Here is a 26,452-nt window from a genome sequence, read left to right on the forward strand (position 1 = left end):
TGTAACTGTGTGGTGTGGGTCACAGCAGACCTCTGAGCAAGGGGAGGTTTGGTTGGGGCTTGAAGGATGAGCAAGACCTCACCAGATCCCTGCTGGGGAGGAGCAGCCTGTCAACAGATCTGTGTAGGACTCTGCTGGTACAGGGAAGGCTGGGCCAGTGGGCCAGTGGGTGAGAAATGGGGTTGGCGGGGGAGGCTGCTGGGGCCCTGGCCGGAGGGGCCTCAAGCTACTGTGGAAGCAATGGGGGCCATGAGAGGAGGGTGCTGGAGCGGAGGGCTCCATACAGTCGGATGGTGTAAGACAAGGTCCCGAGGGTGGCTCAAGGGTGATGTGAGGTGCCTAAACAAGGCCACAAGCTCTGCCCTTGGCCCAAGGAGGCTGAACGAGCTATGGGGTGGAGGCACCCTTGGTGTGAGCTCTCTAGAGCAAGGGGTGCCCGCTTGCCCTTCAGCACACTCCCTGCCCGTGCCTGGCCTGGCATGTGCTGGGATCTCTGGATGCTCTCAGTGACTCCCAAACTCACTGATAGATACAGGCGTGCATATCTAACACCCTACGACAAGGAGGCCCTGGCCAGCCTCCTGGAACCGGTGCAGTTTGGGCACTATGGGGCAGGGTGTGGGCAGCAGGGTAGGCTTACAGGCTTAAATTGGCAAAATCCCAGACCTGGGCTCTAGTCCTCGCCCTACCACCTACTGTCTGTGTGAGCTTGGGTAGGTCACTTTCCCTCACTGGGCCTTAGTTTCCTCGTTTGTAGAAAGAAGACACTAATGTCTTTGGATGCTGTGAGCACTAACGAGAGAACTGAGCACAGCATCCCGGGCAAATCCAGGCACACAGGAGACTCAGCCAAAGCTCCCGAATCTCACTCAAGCAGGAGGGCCTACCCAGCACGAGGCTGGGCATAGGGTTGGTGCTCAATAAATGTTAATGGAATGGAGAGAGCTGGCTAATAAATCAATGCTTCTGAACCTGGATACAGATGACTTCTCTTCATCAGGGAAAAAAAGTGCCGAGAGGCAGGTCCAAAATTCAAACTGTGAGCAACTTGAGAGACGTATTTTTCAGTAAGTCAAGGTAAAGATTGGGGTCGAAGAAAACATCTGGCTAAGTGAACTAATGGCTTTAGAGAAAGAGGAGCCTTGCTTTGTGGAGACGGGAAGAAATTATCCACTGCTGGTTTTAATTTAAGATGAAAAAAATCCTATTCTATTAGCCTAAATATTGCTCTGCTGTCCAATTGCATGGAGTTTGGAATAATATTTTTCAAACAGAACTACTGCTATTTCAAGTAATTACACAGCTAAAAGCAGCCATTTGGGGTTGAGCAAGATCTCATCATGGTTTCAATTCCCTCTGGTGTCATTTTCTGTTATATTTCAGAAATTCCTCAATAAAGATGTCAAATAGAGTGAGGGCTTTGCTCCCCAGAGGACAGACTTGGCCACCCTCCAGGACACAGTCACAGGCAGGCCATCTCCACAGGAAAATAACCTCGCTTACTCGAAAGAAAAGAAAAGGTTCAACTGTGAAAACTTAGGCAAGAAAATAACGTGTAAGCCATCAGCCTCATTTCTCCTAATCAGCTCAGAACACTTTTCAAACTGACCTGTTTATTTCTAAGGTGATCAGGGTTTTATCCCAGCCCCCATCCCTAAGGAATTCAGTGGTGGTTCAGAGAGGAATGTTACAACTGGACAAGACTCTTGATCCAGACTTCTTGAGACAAAACAGAGGAGGTGTGAACGGGCCTAACTATTCCTGATGGGCGATGGGCTGTGGGGTGAGGTTCAGTGACTGCCCAGAGGCAGTCAGGAATGCACAAGGCAGCGAAGACAGAGAACCTTCCAACAACTCAGTGGGCCACTCACAGCCACCAAATGCCCACTGGGGACAAAACCTTGTGCAGGAAGCTTTGTCAGGCAGCACAAAGAATTCCAAACATTTCCAGGCAGCACAATTTCAAGCAGGTAGTTAAATGGCCAAAGCTGGATGCAAGTAATAGGGAGTGGTGGAGACTGTGGCAAACAAGACAGTACACACCCCCTCTGAAGCAGGCAGCTCCGGTGTATTTCACTCTAGCTGCTGCCAGCACCACAGTGAGATGTGAGTGAGAGTGCTGTTGCCCTGGGCCCCCACACTTTGGGGGTCCCTGTTCTGCCTCTCCTGTGGCTGCAGCAGCACCCCCTCGCCCCCGCCACTATGGAGTAAGGAGTCCACAGGGGAGTCATGAGCACCTGGAACACGTGCCTACCACTCCACATGACATGCTGGGTATTTAGGACCCTAAAACTCCCTCAAAATGGTCCTAAGCCTATCAGACGACACTTAGGCCTGAGTAAGACTTAGGCAAAAGGTGGCTGCTTTCGGGGTAAATGGCCAAAGCTTGCACATTTGAGTTAGGGTGTGCTGAGGCTCATCATGGTGTGGGGTGGAGCCAAGAGTGGGAAAGGCAGGGAGGGAGCAGGCATTGCCCGTGCTACCACTTTCTGGTGCAAAATCCAAGCAGTCTTCTAAATTCCAGCCTGGCCTCTAGGTCATTAGTTAGGAATATTTGTCAAGGTAGAAGAGGCAGAGTCATTCTTGTTTGGGAGCTTATTAATTACTTTAATATTTTAGCCATGTGGGATAGGGGCCTCCATCTGGACTCCTGTCCTAAGTCCCGCAAACGTCAGGGGCTGGGTAACTGTGGCTGAGATGGAATGATGCTAGAAATATTGATTTTTTTAATGTGATAACCCCTAATTTTTAAGTGTCGACAAATAATTTAATAAGAACAAATGACACCACCATGGAGGACAAACCAAACATGTCTGTGGGCCAGATGGGGACTGTGGGTTGCCAGCTTGAAGCCTCTGCTGGAAAATGATGACAATATCCAGCACCTGCACAGAATTTACAACTGTACACAAGCTCTGCGCAATCTCCTTTCAGATTTAATCATGACACTGACCCTCTGAGACAGGTATTACTGACCCATTTCATAGTTAGGGGAACTGAAGCTTGGTGGGCTAGAGGAACAGGTCCCGAACTATAAAACTCACGAGCGGTGACACCTGAATTTGAGCCTAAATCTTCAAACGCCAAGCCCAGCTGACTCTTACAGCATGATTTATTTCTGCCAACACTGATTAAGCCCCATGATCCTAGAGTACGAGGTACTCTAGTTCTTACAGCGTTTCATGGATGAGGGAGCTGAGACTCCAAGAAGTCGATTAACTAGCTTGAGGTCACGTGGTCAGGATGGGTTGGAGCCTGCTGGAACCAAGGTCTAGCTTCTCTAGAGCTGGAGTTTTGTCTTGAGAAAGAGAAAGCCTGAACAGAAAGAACTCTGTTGGGAAGGGTCTGCCCTCAGCTGAAGGCAGAGGAGCAACAGAGAGAGCCTTTTCTTGGCTGCTGTGTGTGCAAGTTAGAGCCGCGTGAGGTTGCAATCTGTGCTCGGAGGTGGTGGGGTAGCGGGGAACCTTACCCAGTTCTTTTAAATTCATCGGTGTAAACATAATCCATTGTGAAAACAACGTTACTGAGGCAAAGGCCCACACAGACTCACTGCTAGTCTGCAGGCTGCTGGCATCAGGCTCTGGGGCACTGGGAGTATTTACAAATAGGTGGTTCTGCACAGGTAAGGGTACAGTGGCTGGAAGGAGACTCCCACATGTCAGGCACAGCCGTGGGAGTGTACATGGTGGGGACTGGTCCCCACAAGGTCTTGGAGGTATCAAACCACTCCACATCAACACATCTCCTCTAGAAGCCAATGACCACATGAATGCTGGTTACATGTTGAGCATTTGGTGCCAGACACTCTGCTACATGCTCCACATCCATGATCTCATTTAATCCTCACAAGAGCCCTACCAGATAGGGACTATGCCTTCCATTTTTCAAGTGAGGAAACTGAGGCATGGAGAGGTAAAGTGACTGGCCAAAGGTCACACAGCTGATAGAGAAGGGCTAGAATTTAAGCCCCAAACTGGCAGTTCCCAAGGTCTCTCCTCTTGGCCACTGGGTGATATTGCCTGCTTTTAACTGGCTGTCCCACAGGGACTGTCAGCTCTGTCTTCACTGACTGATCAGAGCCCAAAACATACTTTCTCTATCATTTGAAAATGGAGCAAACAACTAAGAAAGCCAAGCACTTACGTTTTGGGAGGATTAAATGAGATAACTCTTGGAAGATACTTCACCTGGCATCCGACACGATCAACATCGTGGGGTCCCAGTTCTTCACAATCTAGTCAATGCCCTGCTCACCTCCACAGCCCCACGCCTGCTGTTCCCTGCACGTACCAGGAGCTGAGCCTCAGGGGCTGCCTGCAGCTCTGTGTAGGCTCTGCCCTTGGCCTAGCAAACTTATCCCCAACCTTGGAGGTTCCACTCAATGCTACCTCCTCTTTGAAGACCCCCAGGGAGTTAGCCCCGCTTCTACCCCCACACTCACTGCATCCACGGGTAGCTCTTCACAGGCCCCTCTGGGCTTCAATAAACTGCTGCTTAGACCTCCACTTGGGCATTTATTCGGGGTGTAATTACATGCTCACAGATGTCTTCCACAACAAACTTATCTGACATCCAACATGGGTTGGACAAAAACAGGCAGGCAGGTCTAAGGCTAACACCCCATTATGAGGGAAAGTTCCAGAGCACTCAGGACACCGAGCGTCCTCTAACACACACCCACAAACCAGCTGGCACAACAGAAGGTTTGCTGAGTCTTTTTAGAAAGCCATAAAAAACCAAATGATCCTTTGACCCAGTGGTTCCACTTTTGTGAAGCATTCCTAAGGAAACAATTGGGAAAACAGGGGACAAAAAAGTTTTATGCCCAGAACCACCTCTAGATTATTACGGTAAAAAAACAAAAAAGCAAACAATCTAAATGTCTAACCACAGAAAGGCAGCCGAGTCAGCTGGAGCAGTAATGCCTGTGTTGACTATTTTTTTTTTTTTTTGACTATTTAGCACCTAATAGGGGCTAGTCACTTCACACTGTCACCTCATCCTCACACGCGATCTTGGGAAGTGGATTACGCAGTTATCCCTGTTGGAGACTGGAGAAGACTGAGGCTCGGACACCATGTAGATAGTAACAGCTCTCAGCTGCTGAGAGTCCCCTGTGCCGAGCCTTTTTCTCGGCCATCTGGACATTACCTCAGTCATTGCTCACGACAACCCTGTGAGGAAGCTGCTTCTCACAGCCTCCCTCTACCAACAAGGGCCAGAGACCCAGACAATCAATAAAGTATCTACGACCATGCTCCTGCCAAATCCACGCCCATACCCCCTGGGCTCCAGCTGCTGTGCCCTGGTCACCCAGTGGCCAGTGGCAGAAGAGGGCCTCGGGGACAGACACGTCTGCTTTGAGAGCCATGTGTTTCCCATGACAAGATATTGTTCTTCTGTGACAGACTTTGAATTCCCTCTGTTACAGGTTGAATGATGTCCCTTCAAAAGATGTTGGATTCGCAACTCCCAGTACTTGTGAATGTGACTTTTGTTGGAAATAAGGTCTTGGCAGACGTCCGGTTAAGATGAGATTGTTAGGGTGGGCCCTGATGCAACATGACTGGTGTCCTTATAAAAAAGGAAAATTTGGACACAGAGCCAGACACACATAGAGCTGAGACAACATGAAGACAGAGGGAGAATGCCATCTACAAGCCAAGGAATCCCTGATGTTACCAGAAGCTACGAGAAAGGCCTGGAACAGATGATCCCTTGCAGCTCTCAGAAGGAATTACCCTGCCTACACCTTGAGTTTGGACTCCTAATCAAGACAATCCATTTCTGTTGTTTAAGCCCTAGTTTGTTACTTTGTCATGGCAGCCCCAGGAAACTGATACAGGTTATTAGTAATTTATCAGACTATGGGGCAACTAGAAAAATAGTGGTAACAGGGGCCACATAAAAGCACCTGAAGTAATGCCTGAGGTAAGGCGGTGGGTCACGCCTGTAATCCCAGCACTTTGGGAGGTCGAGGTGGGCAGATCACCCGAGCCCAGGAGTTCCAGAGGCCTGGGCAACATAGCAAGACCCTGTCTCTACAAAAAAACCCAAAAGTTAGCCAGTAGCAGTGGAATGTGCCTGTGGTCCCAGCTATTCTGGAGGCTGAGGTGGGAGGATCACCTGAGTTCCAGAGGTTAAGGCTGCACTGAGCCATACTGCACTCCAGCCTGGGTGACAGAGTAAGACTCTGTCTCAAAAGAAAACCAAAATGCCTGAGGTACGCATGATATTAAAGGGAAAAGCAAAGGGCAAACGCATGCTGACTATCTGATCGCCACTATGGTAAAAGCAGACTCGGATGCAGATGGAAGACTGACAGGAAACACACCAGCACAACTAAGATGCCTGCCAATTTCTTCTCCCTACTCTTCTACATTTTTCCAATTTGATTCAGCAAATGTGGACTACTCTTGTAATTATTTTTTTGTTTTTGAGATGGAGTTTCACTCTTGTCACCCAGGCTGGAGTGCAATGGTGTGATCTTGGCTCATTGCAACCTCCGCCTCCTGGGTTCAAGTGATCCTCCTACCCCAGCCTCTCAAATAGCTGGGATTACAGGCATGTGCCCAGCTAATTTTTGTATTTTTAGTAGAGACAGGGTTTCGCCATGTTGGTCAGGCTGGTCTTGAACTTCTGACCTCAGGTGATCCACCTGCCTTGGCCTCCCAGAGTGCTGGGATTACAAGTGTGAGCCACCATGTCTGGCCTCTTATACATTTTATACAATTGACTTAAAAAGTATTTGGACCATGGGAAGATGGAGGTATATAAAATCATGGGCCAAATTGTCACTTCAAAATTCCTTTGTTGAAGAAATTCAACCCCCAGTACCTCAAAATGTGACTGTATTTGGAGACAGGGCCTTTAGAGAGATAATTCACTTAAAAACGGACTTTGTAGAGTGGGCCCTACTCCAATGCGACTGTGTCTTTGTAAGAAGAGAAGATTAGGGCCAGGCACAGTGGCCGGCCGGGCGAGGTGGCTCACGCCTGTTATCCCAGCATTTTGGGAAGCCAAAGCAGGCGGATCAAGAGGCGGAGGCAGGAGAATCTCTTGAACCCGGGAGGTGGAGGTTGCAGTGAGCTGAGATCGCACCACTGCATGCTTGGGTGACACAGCAAGACTCCATCTCAAAAACAAAAAAAAAAAAGAAGAGGAGATTAGGACACAGAGAGACACTAGACACGTGCATGCACAGTGGGAAGACCATGTGAAGACACGAGGAGAAAGAAGGTAGCCACCTGCAAGCCTGACAGAGGAGCGGGGCCTCCAAAAAACCAACCCTGCCCACACCTCGATCTTGGACTGCCAGACTCCAGAACTGTGAGGCAATAAACTTCTGTTGTCTAAGCCACCCAGTCTGTGGTATTTTGTTATGACAACCCTGGCAAACTAATACAGGAAGCCAAAGGAAGGAGAACCTTCCCATGGCTCCCGACTCTGTAAGCTGGAGCAAAGCAACAGGCAGGGTGTGCCCAGAGGGTAGGCTGCGGCTGTATCACTCACCCAGGCAGTTGTGTCCATCGTGTGCCAGCATGAAGCCATCAAAGCAGGTGCACCTGTAGTTCCCCGGGATGTTGATGCACTCGTGGACACAGCCCCCGTTGTAGTAGTCATTCTCACACTCGTCAATGTCTGCAAAAGGAAGGGCACGAGAGGTGTCAGAAGAAGAGCCTGGTGGTCCCCTCTCCCAACACCATGGAAGCCACCGGGATATGAATGACTAGGGGATGATTCAACAAGTATTCACTTCAGTCCTCTCTGGGAGCTGGGGACTCAAGGATTATAAAAATGCTAATCATGTGTGGGGTGCCTTCCAGTTCCTACCACAGTGAACAGGCAAGATTCACACCTAGTTCTGCCTCCACTGAGCCAGCATACAATTTCCAAAAACTAGCTCTCTTGAAGCAGGGGGTATTGAGTAAAATTAACTGCACATCACCAAAAAGTGTAATCTCTGGAATGAAAGAAAAGTCCACTAACTCCTCCAAACAGTTTCTTTCCACATCAGTGTCTGATGCCTGCATTTCAACTGCTCCAGCTTCCTCGCTATAACAAAGGCTCCTGTCTCATAAACAATGGCCAAAAGCCTTGGTAAAGGTCACCCTTTTTGCTGTTTTAAGGCTTTTTCAACATTTCCCATCAGGGGTCAAAGGGCTATCAATCCTGGAGTTCCAGAGATATTTGAGAGACCCTGGAGAATGATAGGAACACGCCTAGTTAACCTTGTCTGAGCTGCTTCCATGCCCAAGTCCTGCTTATAAGGCCATGTCATTACCTCTTCAACCCCACACTAACTCAGTGATACAGGCACCATTCTCACCAAGGCACAGTGAGGCTAAAACCTTATGGAAGGTCACACACCTAGGAAGTGGCACAAATGGGATTCGAATCCGAGGGATTCAAACCCGTGGGTTTCAGAGCCCAAGGGGCCTAACCCCGGTCACACCTGGCCTCCTTGGGAGGGCACCAGGCACAGCGAGAATTTGCCAGCCTGGTGGTGCCGGCTCTTCTGCAGGGTCTTCAGCATCCCCCTGAGACCCCTCTGGCCTCACTCATCTCAACCTACAGTCACCCTGACCTCCAGAGGCTCCGAGACACGCTGGGGAGAGAGGAGGGCCGGAAGTATCCCCCACAGGGGAACCGGAACCGGAACCGGAAGTGCAGCACTAAGTGGAACCGGAAGTGCATCTCAGGAGGTGCCTGTTTTTAATTCTGATATTTAATACACTTATAAATTGCAAATAAAATTAAGGGAGAATGTGATATTTTATGTTTATTGAAAAGGCACATAGATTTAATTTAATTAATTTATTTATTTACTTATTTTTGTTTTGTTTTTGTTTTTGAGTCAGCGTCTCCCTCTGTCCCCCAGGCTGGAGTGCAATGGTGTGATCTCAGCTCACTGCAACCTCCACCTCCCGGGTTCAAGCGATTTGCCTGCCTCAGCCTCCCGAGTAGCTGGACTATAGGTGCGTGCCACCAAGCCCAGCTAATTTTTTGTATTTTTAAGAGACGGGTTTCACAATGTTAGCCAGGATGGTCTCCATCTCCTGACCTCGTGATCTGCCCACCTCGGCCTCCCAAAGTGCTGGGATTACAGGTGTGAGCCACCTCGCCTGGCATAGATTTTAAAAAACTAAGAGATACTGATTACTTCCCAGTCTCTGTTTGCAGCCCTGACCTTTCTCCAGAGACCCAGATAGACTAATGCAACCACCTCTTCCCCTGGGTATTCCAAAGGTACTCCAAAGGCAACAAAGCCCAACTTTAACTCATCAACCTGCAGTTACCTGGGGTTCCTCATCCCGGTGAATATTGTTTTCCTTCCACTGCTCCCTTAACATCAAATCAGCTACCAAAGTGTGGTTTTTCTACACCCTTAATATTGTTACAGTCTGCCCACTGGCCACTTATTTTCAGTACCTGTCAGCATGAGTATCACCTCACACCCTATTTGACTCAGCAGCCCCCAAACTGTTCCCTCCCTCCTTTCCTCCTTCAAGCAGGTGATTCAGGGGGAAGCTGGCCTGGTCCTAACTCTGGGGGTGGAGACTTATCAGTCTTATCCAAACAGCACATGCCACTAGCAACTGCTATTGGTCCCAGGGTTGGTAGGTGACTTAGGTTGGATCAATCAGACTGAGGAAAAGGACTTTTATTCCATGCTTGGGTAAAAGAACTTTCTCTCATTTTGTACCTCAGAAGGAGGTATCTACTCCTGAAATATACACCAGCCCTTTTAATTCTCACAGCAACATTCTGGAGTAGGTGTTTTAACTCCATTTTATGGTTGAACAAACTAAAGTGCAGAGAAGTTAGATAATTGCTCAGGGTCACAGACTAAGTGTAGGGCAAGGATCAGAACAAAGGTCTTTTGGTCTATGAAGCCCACGTCCTTTCTAATAAGTTAGAATGCCTGTGACATGCCAGTCATTGACAAAATGCTTTATACAAGATACAATATTTCACCCTTGGCACATTTATACTGTGTACTGAGAAAGTACTATCCAATCATCCAAATACCCATTTACCCATCTATCCTTCTACTTGTTCTGCATCTGTCTATACACATACACACATACACACATGTGTGTATGCCTATCTATCTACCCAAATAACCAACCAGCCAGCCATGCATCCTTTCATCCAAACACCCATCTACCCTTTCACTATCCATCCATCTACTCACCCTCAACCTATCCATTCAAATATCTACCCAACCATTCTTCCATTTATCTATTTGTGCTAAAATTTATCCATCTAAATATCCAGTGTGCTGACCACCCTTCCATTTCTCCAATCACCTATTCACCCATCCATTTATCCAGCCAAATGTTCACCCATACATCCAAACATGCATGCATGCATCCATCTGTCTAAATATTCAACCAGATGCCTATCCTTCCATTCATCTAAGCACTGACCCATCCAAACATCCATCCATCCATCCATCCATCCATCCATCCATCCATCCATCCATCCATCCATCCATCCATCCATCCATCCATCCATCCATCCATCCATCCAAGGGCTTGGCTACTCATCTGTATATTCGTTGATTCAAATACCCACCCTTCTATCCAAACACACATACACTCATGCTCATGCACACACACACACACACACACACATTCAAATACCTACCTACCCATCCATCCATCCAAACTTCTATGAACTCACTGATTCCTTCAAATATCCATCCAAACAGCTTACAAAATACATACAACAATTTTTTTTCAAATAGAATGAGATGTCAGGATGAAGAAAAATAAATGAGGGTTGAAGAATAAGATAAAGCTGGTGAAAATATACAAAAACACGTTTGATAATTGTAGCACAATGACAGAAGGTGGGCTGTGAGCTTCCTAAATGCCAAGACAAAGAAAGAAACACAATCAGTTATAGAGCTGCTGCATCTATAAAATGTAATCCAACTGGCTATTTTAATGGTGGTAAGGTCTGAGAAACCTCAGACCTCCTAGTTAGGGGATGTCTTCCCCTGGTTAGAGAATATCACACACTTTAATTTTCCTGGCACGGTTCCAGTTTATGCCTGTTGTCGGGGCGTAATTATTAACAGCAGTTATTAACCTTTTCATTATTAAAATGATAAACTATCTGATCGCCATACCCAAAAGGCATTATAAAGATATTGTTGAATAGTCAATAAAACAACTCTAGCCATTTCCCGCCTTTGACTCCCCATAAGGTAGGCCACAATAATTGCCAGTGGGCTGGAGAGTGCAGGGATATTTGCTGCTTGCGTTTCTTTCCTTAATCCATCCCCAATTAGTTCTCCCAGATTGCGCATCTCTCAGAACAGCCAGTTCCTCTCCAACCCCCAGGCCTGCTGTGGCAGCTAGCTTTACCTCCCAGTGTCCTGGATGGAGGACGTCGGCTCCTAAACCAAACCTTCCCTGATTTTCCATGTTTGTACCTTGAATTTTTGTTCTAAAATCATGTAAGCCTCCTCCTTTAATACATAAGAGATAAACACACAAACAGACCAGCTAAAAAAATCTGCCAAAGCAAGTGGACTTATTATTATAAAAACATATCCAGGAGTTGCCGCCCCTGGAAGAGGCACCACAGACCTCCAAGACACTCATCAGGCTCAGACCACTTTTTCAGGACTGAAAGCCAGAGAACGAGGAACAGGCGGGTGGAGCGGGGAGATGGTAAAGCAATGGAGGGGACAGAGCACGGCTCTATGGATGTTTATTCTTAAAGGGCTGTTGTGGATTAAATTGTGTCCCCGCAAAAAGATATGTTGAGGTCCCAACCCCCAGGACCAGAGAATGTGATCTGACTTGGAAGTAGGGTCTTTGCAGATGTAATCAAGTTCAGATGAGGTCATACTAGATTAGGGTGGGCCTTAATACAATGCTGCTGTCCTAAGAAGAGGGAAATTGGACACAGACACACAGGGAGAAGAATACTATGTGAAGACACACAGACACACAGAGAGAAGGCAGCCGTGGGATGATGAAGGCAGAGATTGGAGTGAGGCAGCTCCGTGTGAGGCCAGGGTAAGAGCCGCTGTCACACAGAAGAGGCTGAGGCTCAGCATTGCTGAGGACCTTGTCTTCAGGCCCCCAGCCAGTGGTTGCATTCAAGTGCAGGCTCTATTCCCGCATTTGGAGCCACATCCTTGGGGTGTGTGAGATGAATATTTTAAAAAAGTGCTTCATGCTCCTAGCCAGGCGTGGTGGTGCATGCCTGTAATCCCAGCTACTCAGGAAGCTGAGGCAGGCAAATCACTTGAACCCGGGAGGTGGAGGTTGCGGTGAGCCAAGATTGCGCTGCTGCACTCCAGCCTGGGCAACAAGAGCAAAACTCCGTCTCAAAAAAAAAAAAAAAAAAGTGTTTAATGCTCCAAAAAGTCATTAAGGATAAAAGTGGGGAAGAGATGTCATGGGTATTATTACTTTTATTTCCAAGATCTGTACCTACCCTTGAGGTTGAGGAGGGGTTGTGACAGGGATGGTTCACATGAATGGAGAAAGTGGGCAGGACAAAAGACCTGACCAGCTTTCAGAGCCCTGAGCACAGGAGATGAGAAGTCCAGCAATTCACTCCAAGCATCCCTGTTCCTTCCCCTGCTTGGATTTTTTTTTTTTTTTTTAATGAAAACTCAATTCCCAACAGAAGACAGCTCCCAGCATCTAATAGAGCAGAGAAATGCAGCATAGAGAACTGCTCATTATGGAATTTTTGAAAGGTCACCCAGCTCCACTTTTTGTATATTGAAAAGCAGTGTGCACACACACAACCCCATAGCTGTGCTTCTGTGCCAGCAACGCAGGTTTGGAACCCATATAGGGTGAGGTGTCTTTTTTTTTTAATCATTTAATTCAAAATTGATTCTTGCTGCTTCATAAAATATACATTTATTCTGTGGTGTCTAGATTCTAAAAGATTCTATTGCAATGAATCAGAGAGCCTTTTCATTTTATTTTAATACTATTTGAGGGCATTTTCCTCAAAATCAGGACTGACTAGGAACCTTCTCAAAATTAAGGATTTTTAAAGCATCCCACTCTCTACTCTCAGAGATCATTACTGAAAATGTCTTCTCATTTCCCCCTGAAATTGGCATTTTTCTAGACATTCCTCAAGAACAGTGGAGACCAAACGCTCTAACAAAGACCCCTTTCCTGGCTGGGCGCTAGCACGTCCTCTCCTTTGTCTGGGGGCTTTAAGAAAAACCGTGCCCTCCTTAGATCAGGCAACCATTCGGGGAGAGATGTATGGCTTAGGAAGTTGAGTCCTTATTGATGAATAAATCTTAATCCGGTTTGTTGGCTAATTATGCTCCAGGGAAGGTAGTTTCTTGGGCTGCCTAGCAGGAAGGATTAAGCCCCTGTCTCCGGTGGCTCGGGGTTAAGCTCTGGGTTTGTAATGACTGAGTAATGAGACCCGCTCTCTGAGGGCCCCTGGCATCCATCGATCAGGTTTCCCTTCTGCAGAGACAATGCCAGAAGTGGGCCCAGCAGTTAATTACGGGAAAGGTCAAAGGGCACGTAAAACTAACACAAATCTATATACTTTTTCATTCCTAACTGCACACAATGACCATGGCTCAGCCAGAGGGTGGGAAGCTTCCCTCCTGCTTCCCACTCTGTGATTCAAGATAACTGTGGGGTTGGAGCTGCTCAGTGACCTCTCCCAGTCCCTTATGTGGCTTCAGGCCTCCACAGTTTGACTCGTGCTGTTCCCTCTGCCTGGAGCTCTTTCCCCTCCACAAGCACCTACTCACCTCTGCATCCTAAGCCCCAGCATCACCTCCTCCCTGAAGCTTTTGCTCATCTTCGATCTAGCCCCTCCCCCAGCCCAAGCAGGCACTAGCATTATTCTTGCTTGTGTCTGTGTCCTTTGATGCTGCAAATCCATGAGAATGAGAACCGTGTCCTGTGCAGCTTGAGCCTCAGAACCGAGCAGAGCCTGAGCATGTTCAAAGGAATCCTTTGGGCATTGCATGAATGAACAATCGTGACGGTGGCCTTGCTGACCGACTCTCATGACACGTCAGGCAGTCTGCAGGCCCCACACGCAGGACTGCCCCGAGAGCTGGGTACCACCATCTCTGTCTCACAGCAGCTAACCAAGGCTCAGAGACATTGCCTGCCCTGCCTCAGATCACACGGCAAATGCAAGGGGAGCCGGGAAGGGAGCCAGGCAGCTTGACTTCAGAGTTAGTGATGGCTCTGTCACAAGATCACATAGTCGATGATTCTATTTACATCAAGTCTTCAGAAAAACCAAATCTGCTGAGACAAAAAGCAGATGAGAGGTTTCCTAGCACTGGAGGGGCTGAAGACTTGGGGGGCGGTAGAGGATGGTCAAGGAGCATGGGGTTTCTTTTTGGAGTAATGAAAAGATTAGAACATTGGACTGGGCAGGGTAGCTCATGCCTGTAATCCTAGCACTTTGGGAGGCCGAGGCGGGTGGATCACCTGAGGTCAGGAGTTTGAGACCAACCTGGCCAACATTGTGAAACCCTGTCTCTACTAAAAATACAAAAAATTAACCAGGCATGGTGGTGCACGGCTGTAATCCCAGCTACTCAGGAGGCTGAGGCAGAAGAATTGCTTGAACGCGGGAGGCGGAGGTTGCAGTGAGCCGAGATCGTGCCGCTGCACTCCAGCCTGGATGACAGAGCAAGAATCTGTCTCAAGTAAAATAAAATAAAATAAAATAAATAAAACAGATACTAACATTGATTGTGGTAATGGACTGGCAATGTGAATATACTAAAGGCATTGAACTGTATACTTTTAACGAGTGAATTGTATGGTATGTGAATTATATCGTGATAAAGCTGTTTAAAAATAGAAGTCAAACAAGCTGATGCTGTTGGTGTTCTTCTCCTGTGGGCTGGTTGCATCTCCAGGGATCTCTGCCTGGATGAAGGGAAACCACAAGGAGGTTGGCTCTGAACTGACCTCAAATGCCACCTGCCCAGCTTGGGGTCACAGTGGGGTGTGTTGCTCCCAAGAAGCAGGGGAGATTTCCCACCAAACCGACGTGACAAAGACCAGTTAGTTATTTCCTTTCTCCCTCAAAAACGCCCTGAAGCCCTTGCTGGGGGCTGCTCCTGGGCTCTGGCATCAGGACTAACGGTCGCTGACGCAGCCTGGTCAAGTGAAAACGGAGCCGTTGGCGCGTGTGATGGAAGCCAGGAGAGACCGCAGGGAAGCTTCCAGGCTTGAGTCTAGTTCTTCCAGCCTCAGTCAAGGCCCCTATTCCACCCTCCTGCCAATTACAGGCAGTCATTCCCCATCCCCTTAGGGAAAGGCCAAGGAGAGGCCCGAGACCCAAAAACTGCAGGCCCTGTGGGGCTGCTCCACAGGCCCAGCCACCTCGGAGCTCAGGATGACAATCACAAACAGGAAGTTGCCTGAAAACCTGGGCCGGCCCTCAGAATTGGTAAGCTGGATCCTAGAGCACCCTGCATTTTATCAAGGTGTAACTGAGGCCCAAAGAAGGGAGCTGAAAGACAAATCTCAGCAGATCGGGGGCTCACGGCAACTTGAACTCAGGGTTCTCAGCTCGGGCTTCTTTCTCTCATCTCGGGATCCAGCAGTGGGCAGGGCCCGAGCTGGCCTGGTGCAATTCGCTTTCGTTCCCTTTCTCTCCGAATCCCCGGGTGAACTTCCTCTCCAATGTAATAAAAATAACAGCAGTGGCAACTCCACACCAGGCACCATCTTGATGGTAACTGGCTTGATCCTCCCTACAGCCAGGCAGAAAGGTCTTCACTTCCCATGGCTCACAGAAAAAGAAAGTGAGGCTCAGAAAACTTAAGTGTCCTTCCCAAGATCACCCAGCTAGAAGGTGGTGAAGGCAACATTTGAATCTGGGCAGGCTGGTCCCAGACTCTACCTTCCTCACCTTGACACAATTGTCTAGAGAAGACGGCATCTCTGTGAACCAGGAATCTGGGGCCCGCAGGCCTTGTGAAGGATCAGGCCACCTCCCTGCCTTCTTCCCTCCCATGCCAGTGCTGTCCTGGGCCAGGCCCCTTGCCCTTAGCCTGGGCCCTGGCCACAAGGGGCTGCCAGCCTAGAGTGGGGAATGACCCAGATACAGATGCACACAAACTCATGTGCTCCTGCCACGGACCGGCCAGGCCCAGGTCTGCCCACAGGGCTGGCAGTGGGAAGGGACAGTTGGCTAAGCCCCACTGAAGCCCACCCCTCAAGCTGACAGACTGAGGCCAGCATTGGGTGCCATGGAAACGAGGAGCACCCTGAGGAAGGAGCTGCCCACAGTGAGGGTCCCAGGGGCCTGAGATCTCCTGCCCCCGCTGAACTCTGATGTCAGGATGCAAAGGCCGGAGAGGCCCACAGACTTGGCCCAGGCCACACAGGGCTGGAACCCGGTCTCCATGGACACACTCCCAGCTCCACTCCCCTCTGTACGAGAGGCAGGAGGTCTAGACAGGAGACATGGGGGTTCCTGGAGAGAGGGGTGCACCTTGAAGACCCTGGAGGGAGTGGGGAGTGATCGACGCCAGCAGCTGCTGTTAACCTAGGCCAGGCGTCCAACCAGCTGGCTGGGGTTTTACACTCTTTCTAGCCAGAGGCTGCAGCCCTGGCCCATCTGGAAGCCCGTCTCGGAGCACCCTCTGAGACCTCCTGACCTTGCCCGTTCACGCAAGGCCCCGAGCCCTCTTTGTCTCAAGGCCTTTAGGGAAGGCCGTCATCCATTTCAGTAGCATTCAAAGGCACACAAGTCCACGGTTTATTTTCTTAGAAATAATGGTTTTTGCTGGTTAGCATTCCTCTGATGGAAAAACAAATACAGCCACTGTAATAAGAAGCAGCTAAGAGGAGGCGAGAGGGCCCAGAGGAAGGGGGCAGGGCAGAGAGGGGCTGCTGCCTGGGGAGCTGGAGGACATGGAGGGTGGGAGGTGGCGGCAGAGACCCCTAACCCTGGGAGAAATGGGGAATTAGAGAAAAAAAAACTCAACATGCAGACACTAGTGCGGCCTTCAACACATTCTCACAGACAGCGAGGCCCCCTCCCTCCTCAAATCTCTACTCAAATGCACATTCTGTAAGGCAGGTGTTGTGGCTCCCATGTGATGGATGAGGAAACCAGGGCTCAGAATGGTTAAGTCACCACTGGCTCACGGAGTTAGGCGGGACCGAAATGCAGGCCTCTAAATCCTTGCTACAAATGCTTCCACTGACCATCACAGCTGGAAGGAGCATCAGAGACCTGCTTCTGCTATGCTTTTCTAACTTAGCCCAGAGGATACCTCCACTAAGAAGCCCTCCTGAATTTCTTCCCCTCCTCGGGCAGAGATATACACTTTCTCTACTTCATCCTGTCTCGTTTGTATTTTCATTGCTGCACTTTCCACATCCAATTATGATCACATCTTTTCCGATCTGTGTCTCCCACAAGGCAGGTCAAAGGCAGGAAACATGTTTTGGCCCCAGCACCAAGCTTGGCACAGAGTAGGTGCTCTGTGAACATTCTTGATACTCAACTGAATCCAGTCCAGTGCACACACATTTTACAGATGGGCAAACTGAGGCTCAGGGGTGAACTTGCCTCCAGTGTTTAAATGCAGTCGCATGAGCTTTTTATTTTTCCTCCTAAAAATGGACATTGGCTCCAAGAACTCTGCAAGAGGCCTAAACTCTGCAGCAGAGCTGGCAAGCAACATTGCCTAATTGCTAGCTGACAGCAACTTGGAATTTTAAGTCACATCCAATTTCTTCCTTCCTGCTGGTCTGCTGGACTTGAGCACTTTCATCTTCGGCAGCGCACATGTTAGCATGCATAATTGCATGTTTTAAGACTTGAAGGAGACGAATTTCCCCTTCTCTCCCCCTCAAGCCTCCCACCTCCTACTGCCTTTCCTGGCCTCCCAAAAAGCAGAATTTTATCTGGAGTTTCAATAAAGTGTGTAATAATGATGATGAAAATGATTTAATAAGGTCATGGACATTATTTCCTAAGAAGGCAAAATTGGTTTTAAGATTTTTTTTTTTTCTGATGTTAAACTAAATGGATCACTGAGTATGTTATTAGGAATTTTGTTAAAACACTTTAATAACATGCTCTGTAATCTACCTAACTTCAGTGATTGACAAGTAGACCCTGGGGATATAAAATTCAGGAAGTGACTATTTACATTCATTACATACACGCTAATTCTGTGATCTCTGACGGCCATAAGGTTGTCATGTTTTTCCTTTTCACACAAAAAGAGGAACATAGTAATATATTTGATATACTGTGGCCCAAACAAAAAAGTTATTTCCCCCAAGAGTTTTAATTATAGCATTTTGGAAAAGGCCCGAGTTGGAACTTGCAAGTGGAATAAACCACTTGAATAAATGGTCTAAAAAATTAAGTACACATAGAAGGGGTGATGTGTGCTGTTGGTTCAGACTAAACAGTGATTATCAGGAGGGTCTTAGTTATTTAAACAAGCCATTTGAGGGCGGTTTGCTCCTCGTTTGGGGCCTGGTCCTGATTATAAACGAGAGCTTTTAATTAAGATTAGTAGGACCCAATTCAAGCTATAATTTGGTCCTTTTCCCTAGCAAATGTCTATGAAAACAAGGCAATTAAGGTTAAATGAGTTGAAGCATTTTAAGGGGGTGAAATGCCCCTTCCTCACCCCCAGCCTGCCCCCTCAGCAGAATAAGCACAAACAGGCCTGGTTAATTCGGACCAGGAGGCCAGTGTGGGACTGGCCTGGTGGCTTTTGAAAGGCCCATGCCCCAGGGGCCGGATGAGCCGGGGATGCACACGCTTAGCTAAATGGAGAGGCAAGATGAAACGGAGTGTGCAAAGGTCCAGAGGTAGGAACAAGCTGGCAAGTTTGAGGAACTAAAAAAAGACAGTGAGGCTGGGTAGGGAGGGATGGATAAAAAATGGCCAGGTGTGGTGGCTCATGCCTATAATCCCAGCACTTTCGGAGGCTGAGGCAGGAGGATCACTTGAGGTCAGGAGTTCGAGACCAACCTGGCCAACATGGTGAAACCCCATCTCTACTAAAAATACAAAAAACTAGCTGGGCATGGTGGTGCGCACCTGTAGTCCCAGGTACTTGGGAGGCTGAGGCATGAGAATCCCTTGAAACTAGGAGGCAGAGGTTGCAGTGAGCTGAGATTGAGCCACTGAACTCCAGCCTGGGTGACGAAGCAAGACTTCATCTCAAAAACAAACAGAAATAACAACAATAGCTCCCAACACAGCGAGGTCCCAACTCTAAAATCAATCAAAATAATAACGGTATCACAAATGGTAGCTTCCAGTCCCCCCCCCGCCACCATTCTCAAGTCCTGTCTCAGACAAGCCAGCAGCAGCAAGGGAGCGAGTCCCTGTAGAAGCAGAGGGGCTGTACAGCCCCCTCGATCCCTCCATAGTGAAGGAGCCTCCCCTACTGCTTTCCCATGGGCTGATGGGGGCTTGGCCAGATGCTGGGACCCCTTGGCTGATAGGGGACAAAACCCAGGCCCTGCTCCCTCTCAGCTGGGAGGCCTGGCTAGAGACAGACCTCTCTGGACCTAGTTTCCCCAGGTGAATTCTGCCATTGGTCCACACCAGTTATCCTCAGACTAGCTCTCTCTCTGTGCAAGCCTCTGCTTCCTCATCTGTAGAACCCTCAGAGTCTGTGAGGTTCTGGGAGGCCTTCCTGGGTCTTCCCAGCATGGATAAGGGTCATTCACTGTCCACCGACACCAGCTCTGGGCCCAGCCCTGAGGGAAGTTACATGGGTCCTCACAATCTAGTGTGGCAGCAGCACTGAGTGAGGATGCTCACAGCTGATAACTCCCCTGTCTGGGGGACCAGAAATGGCTTCCTGGAGGAGGTGACCCTTTCATCTAGCAAATGCCTTCCACACCCTGTGCCAGGCCCAGTCCTTAGGTTCCAGGGATGGGAGCTGACAGGTCCCAGATCCGGTCTCTGAGGAGCTCACATTCCAGGAGGAGACGTGGGAAAACCCAAGTGCAATGTGGCATGGGCTAAAATGGTGGTGTGTATGGACCTGGGGTGGACTGCAAAGAGGGGCAGCAGCTGTCACTCACAGGGGCTACCTCAACGCCCTTTGAAGTTTCTTCCAACTCCACACAGCCATGAGTTTGCCTCAAGGTACTTCAGATTCAATCAAGAAAACAGTGCCTTATCCCCAGCCCTGCTCAGAGCCTTTCCTGGCTGTCTGAGGCACTCACCCGTCTGGCTACAGCAAGCTCTCTACCGGCATTAGGCTGACCGCAGGGGGCCCCAGGCCACTCCTGGACACAGATGCAACATGTCTGCACACGTGGAGGCCATGGCATCATCACACATGTCCACTGGCCATGAGGCAAGTTGCCCCTGAAGGTGGGAAAAGAAACCATTCCCAGAATGGGGGGCAGATGGCCTCCAGGGCTGGATTTGCTAACAGGGATTTTGCAAGCAGCAGAAGTTTCAAGGTGACCTGGTGAAGTGGGTAAGAGGCTTGGTCAGCCTCACATCGGGCTTCCCACAACCCAGGCTCGGGTTGTGAAAACGATAGAGAAAGTATGTTTTGGGCACTGATTAGTTGGTGAAGACAGAGCTGACAGTCCCTGTGGGACAGCCAGTTAAAAGCAGGCAGTATCACCCAGCGGTCAAGAGGAGACACTTTGGGAACTGCCAGTTTGGGGCTTAAATTCCAGCTCTCCTCTATCAACTGTGTGACCTTTGGCCAGTCACTTTACCTCTCCATGCCTCAGTTTCCTCACTTGAAAAATGGAAGGCATAGTCCCTATCTGGTAGGGCTCTTGTGAGGATTAAATGAGATCATGGACATGGAGCATGTAGCAGGATGTCTGGAAGCAAACACTCAGCATGTTGGTGAAGAACTGGGGAGAATGTGGCAGCCATGTCCTCGGGCCATGCTCTGCTGAGAGTCCGTCCTCTATGCTTATCACAGCAAAGAGCACAGTCAGTGAGATCTACAGGACAGGGGGCTCACTGCCTCCAAGACTCCAACCCCAGCCTCGGCAGAACCCCACTCCAGCTCAGGACCTGCAGATGCAGGAGCCCAGGGAGGGAAAGCAAGTTTCATCTACTGCAAAAATGACTGGAGGGTGCAGTGATTGATTATTAATGTCTGCTATGGCAGAAGGTGACAGCATATTTGCCATCCCCGAAGTAGGCTTAGTTGAACAAAGGAAAGTCTTTGTTCCTATGTATTTTTTATTGTACATTCTCGATAAGCAGCCATCTGTGAATGACACACCTGACCGTTCACCTCTGTGGGGATATAGGTATATGCATATGGTTTATATGAACAGTCGATGAACCAGAACACCTCATTTCCCAACCATTTTGGGTCCCAGGAATTGTCGAAGACAAAGCTTTAGTTCTTTCACATCTTGAACAACATTGTGATCATTGACATCAACATAGTGACGATGATGATGATCAGATACATCATCCTCATCATCTTCATCAGCACCATCATCAACAATATCACCATCACCCTCATCAACAGCACCATAACAGCACCATCAACATTATCATCACCACCATCAATATTATCATCACCACCACCAACATTATCATCACCATCAACGTTATCATCACCCCCATCACCCTCATCATCAATAGCACCACCATCATCATCACAGTAAGGGCAGCTAGTGCTTATATACAGCATCCTACCAGGCTATGTTCAAAGGCTTTAAATACATTAACTCATTTAATTCTCACACTATCTGTGTGAAATAAGTACTAACATTATGCCTATTTTATAGATAAACAAATGGAGGTTAAATAACTTGCCCGGGCTACACGGGCAGGATTTGAACCCAAGCCATCTGGCACCAAAGTCAATGCTTTAACCCCTATGCTGACCTTAATAGAGACTGTTAACGCCCTCTTCTCAGAACAGAAAGCCACAGATAGGAATAACCATCTGCAGAAACACAGTGTGGAGAAACAGGTCTGCCAAACCTGGGCTCTAGTCCCCACCCAGGAAAGACCCTGCCCCCCTCAGGCCTCCATTTTTCCATCTGTAAACCAAGGATGTGAACATCTGGATGGTTTCCCAGCTCCCTTGGGCCTCCATTTTTCCATCTGTAAACCGAGGACGTGAACATCTGGATGGTTTCCCAGCTCCCTCGGGCCACTGTTGCACATGGTGCCCCTTCAGATTTCAAAGCCCCCAGTTGTCTCTCCACAGTCCTCCCAGAGAAGCCAGCAGGGATCTGATGGTTCTCTGTGTTTATGTGTTGGGGGTATGAGGTATATATGTGAGCACTCTGGCAGGCTGACTTGATTCAAATTGATGACTGTAGATAGGTCCCCAGGGATGAGAAAACCAGAGTGCTAGAAGGACAGGGTCCACACAGGCCTCCAGAATCCATGCCAACACTCACTCACTGAGGGTTTAGGGAGCCCATAACCAAACGATGTCCTCCTCTTGGTTCCTAACAATTATTCTCATACTGTTAACATGGCAACTCAACAGACATTGATTCATGACCCATGCTACCCTAAGTCTGTTATCAGGAATTTCCAGCTCATGCAGCCTCACCAGACCACAAGCTCCTGGAAAGCAAGGACTATGTTGCACCATAACTATCACCTCCCAGGTATGCAGAACTGAGCGATTTTCAAAGGTCTTCACCATTCATAGTCTCATTTGAGCCTGAAACCACTTTGACAGCTAGTGAGAACAGGTGATGATGATGATGATGGTGATGATGATAATGATGATGGTGATGATGACGGTGATGATGATAATGATGATGGTGATGATGATAATGATGATGGTGATGATGATGATGGTGATGATGGTGATGATGGTGATGATGATGGTGGTGATGATGATGATGGTGATGATGGTGATGATGATGATAATGATGATGGTGATAATGCAGATGATGATAATGACAGGATCACGGTGAAGACCTTGCCATCTGTATATGGAGCACACTCTACGGAATGAGTGCCTACTGTGTATTGGATGCCAACCCCCAGTGCACTATACTGTGCCTCACTCAATCTTCAGGCTGACCTGTGATGGGGAGTATTTTTGGCCTGCACAACCAAAGGAGAAACTAAGGCTCAGTGAGGGCAAATTACCACCCAAATGTTCACATGAGAGGTGGGCTGCAACTCAGGCTCCCCTTGAAGAGACCAGCCTTGTCTCTACTCTCCTGTCTCTCATTGCACAGGGTCAAGATGACACCAGGGCCAGAAAGAGCCCTTCCACAGACCCCACGCTCCACACTCCCCTCTGTGGATATCTTACAGGTTGCTCATCTGATGTGAAGTCCAGTCTGGGCAAAGGAGAGCCAACTCAGACTAAACGTTTTCTGCAGACCCGTGCTAGTGCCAGGCCCTGCCTCATGAGCTGGGAACATGGCTACAAATGTAAAAGCCCTCTCTAATTGAGGAGCTCACTGGGAGCTCCTGGGGGCATGGCCTGAGTTTGACAGCTTCGGTACGGTGGCCCCTACAGCAAGCTTATGGTGGGCCCTCAATAAATGAGCTCACAGTTCTGTGGGGGACCAAGACAAGTAATTATGACCCAGAGTCAGAAGTGTGATGGTGGAGGGAAGCCCAGAAGCCTTTGGGAGCAGGGTAGGTACCCAATGCAGTCTAGCATGCATGTGTGTGCATGTGTAAGTGTGTGTATATAAGCGGAGGTATCAGAGAAGGCTTCCTGGAGGAGGCAAACCTAAAGAATGATTAGCCTTCAGATTTAGACAGGATACAGAAAGAAGGTAAGGAGCTCCAGGCAGGCAGAAAATCTGAGCTGGGGCTCACAAACATAGAGCAACCAAGTGTGTGTGCGTGCGTGTGTGTGTGTCTGTGTGTGTGTGTGCGCACGTACCAGGACAGAGGTGTTGTTCAGTGTTTCAGGATGTGAAGGGCGGAGGCCCGAATTTGGCTGGAGAGATAGGGAGACCCCTGGCAGTTTCCGAAACACATTCACAAGCCTCCTCTTGTCTCATCTTCATACCCAGCAGGACAAAACAATTTCCTTTTCTAGCAGGTGAGAACATGAAGCCTGCAGAGCCAGTGAGCAGCAGAGCTGGGCCTGGGACAAGAGTCTGACTCCTAACTCGGGGGTCAAGCAGAGTAGGGAGTTAAAGCTGAACTCCGAAAAATTTTAGGGAAACAGGTAAGGCCTCCTGGGCAGGGGACAGCAGGAGAGGGCCTAAGGAGGAGCTGGGCTTGGGAAGGAAGAAGCCAAGTCAGTGGCTTAAACCAGCAGAGATGGGGGGTCAACCATGGTCCCGCCTTTCCGGGACACTGGGTCTGGGAGGCAGAGTAGAGGGTCGGAAAGCGGTCACACACGGCCTCATATGTACCACTCGAACCAGTGAGCTAACCTCTGGCCCTGCCAGCAGCTGGGCCAGCCGCCCCACCAGGCTTCTCACTCATGGCCTCCTCTGTGTGCCTCCAGCCTGGCCTCCTTCCAGAGGTCTGTGGGTAGGCGCCAGCTCCCCACTTTGGGTTCTGGGCCCTGAGCGTGCCAGGAATATTACCCAACTAGGCATGATCCAGGGCAATGTCATCTGCCCAGCACTCAGCCTTAAATAAATGCTCAACAAATGCGAAGGATAAACACCACCAGCATCCCAGGGAGGCGTGGCTGCTTGGTCCACAAAACTCTAGCCCTGTGTAAACGCCTTATACAGAAAGAACAGGGACCCATCCTGTGCTCACATGTCACTTTCCTAATACAAATATCAAACTTGGAAAAATTCAGCTGGCAGGGCCCAGGGAGAAGAAAACTAGCTGCCAGAGTCATTGAGTGGGAGTTACAAGACCTGGATTTCAGTCCTTGTCATATCACTGTGAACATGGGAATCTTGCAAAAGATGCTTCTCCTGTCTGAGCCTCAGCTTTCCTCATTTATACGACGGGTGCAGACAGGGAAGATTGGGATCAGCGATCCCATCCAGGGGTGTCTGTCTGTCTCGGAGAGAGCTATTTTCAGCCCCCAGATGCCCAGTCCTGCCCCAGACCCATGGGGTGAGGACGGCCATGCAGACTCTCATGGACAAAAGCCCCAAAGGTTCCAATGGGCTTGGAGAGTCCTGGCACCAAACGCAGCCAGAGCTGCTCTTTTCTCTCTAACTTTTAGCCTGCTGGGGAGGCAGTTTTTCATAGCAGGAGGTCTAACCAGCTCCCCAGGTGCAGGGCAGAAAGGCTGGATAGACAGACAGATGGCACAAATCCACCAGTGTCTGTCCAAGCACTGGAACTCAAGACAGAGACCTACAGGGTGGTTTTGAACTTGACGTTAGGGACCTTGGGGGTCGGGGGGCAAGCCCAGGTCTTTGCATTCCACCCCCATATAGCCAGTCAAGGACAGATGCACAAATACCTCATTCAATGCTTCATCTAATTTCTTTTTCTTTTTTTTTTTTTTTCAGAGTCTTGTATGTCGCCCAAGCTGGAGTGCAGTGGCGCTGTCTCGGCTCACTGCAACCTCCGCCTCCTGGGTTCAAGTGATTCTCCTGCCTCAGCTTCACGAGTAGCTGAGATTATAGGCATGCGCCACCACGCCTGGCTAACTTTTTTTGTATTTGTTGTATTTTTAGTAGAGATGGGGTTTTGCCATGTTGGCCAGGCTGGTCTCAAACTCTTGACCTCAGGTAATCTGCCTGCCTCGGCCTCCCAAAGTGCTGGGATTACAGACGTGAGCCACCACACCCAGCCAATTTCTTAAAAAGAACAGAAAGTTTCAAGCCCAGTTGAGAATCAGGCACCCCATGACTCTAACTCCACCCTTCCAGGGAAGCAGCCAGCATTCCCAAAAGTTCACTGCCTCCCTCCTGAGGCAGAGAGAAGCCTGTGCTGTCAGCAACTACAGTGGTGGTGCTGGAGGCTCAGCCCCAGCTGGTGATGAATGGGGCAGGCATTGGCCACCTACAGCAGCCTGGCAGCCTCAGGGTCTGGCCGGGAGGGCCGGGCTGGACTCACCTTCACACTGTTTGCCTTCCCCCTTGTAGCCTGGCTTGCAGAGGCATTTGTAGGACTTGGGCGTGTTCTGACAGATGGCATCGATGTGGCAGTCATCTGTGCCCTCTGAGCACTCATCCACGTCGACTGACCCTGTGGGTAGGGGTGTGGGGGGAACAAGAGGTAAGGTGTGGCCCCGGGGCAGGCGGCCGATGGTGTAGGGCAGGGGAGCACTTGCCTTTGCCCGTCCATTGATCAGTGGGCTCATTGGCAATAACAGCTGTCACAGGACAATCTGGTGTGACAAGTGGCAACTGGTAGCATCTTTGGTGCACTGCAGCTACTCTGTGGCAGGGACAATGCTATCAATACGCTTGGCCTGATTTATTGTTGCAACAATCCCATTGAGCTATTGTTCTGCTAAAAAGATGGGAAAACTGAGGCTTAAGGAGATAGTGAAGAAGAACCTCCTCCTCCGTCTGTCCTACTCCCCCACCAAGCATCGCTCCAACCCTCCCCCACT

The 26,452-nt window shown here is 49.1% G+C and overlaps 1 protein-coding gene across 1 annotated transcript in view; it reads right to left on the reverse strand.

Moving 5' to 3' along the window:
* Positions 1–26,452, reverse strand: part of SCUBE1 (signal peptide, CUB domain and EGF like domain containing 1) — a 91,364-nt gene that overhangs the window by 56,584 nt on the left and 8,328 nt on the right. Inside the window, exons 2-3 of the mRNA XM_058431137.1 lie at positions 25,951–26,082; positions 7,513–7,641 (exon numbers count right to left, since the gene is read on the reverse strand). Of these exons, the coding sequence (XP_058287120.1) occupies positions 7,513–7,641; positions 25,951–26,082 (261 nt within the window). The remainder of the gene's footprint in view (positions 1–7,512; positions 7,642–25,950; positions 26,083–26,452) is intronic.

This window comes from Hylobates moloch, unplaced genomic scaffold (genome assembly GCF_009828535.3).
Source record: "Hylobates moloch isolate HMO894 unplaced genomic scaffold, HMol_V3 SCAFFOLD_19, whole genome shotgun sequence".
In the NCBI taxonomy this organism is placed as follows: domain Eukaryota; kingdom Metazoa; phylum Chordata; class Mammalia; order Primates; family Hylobatidae; genus Hylobates; species Hylobates moloch.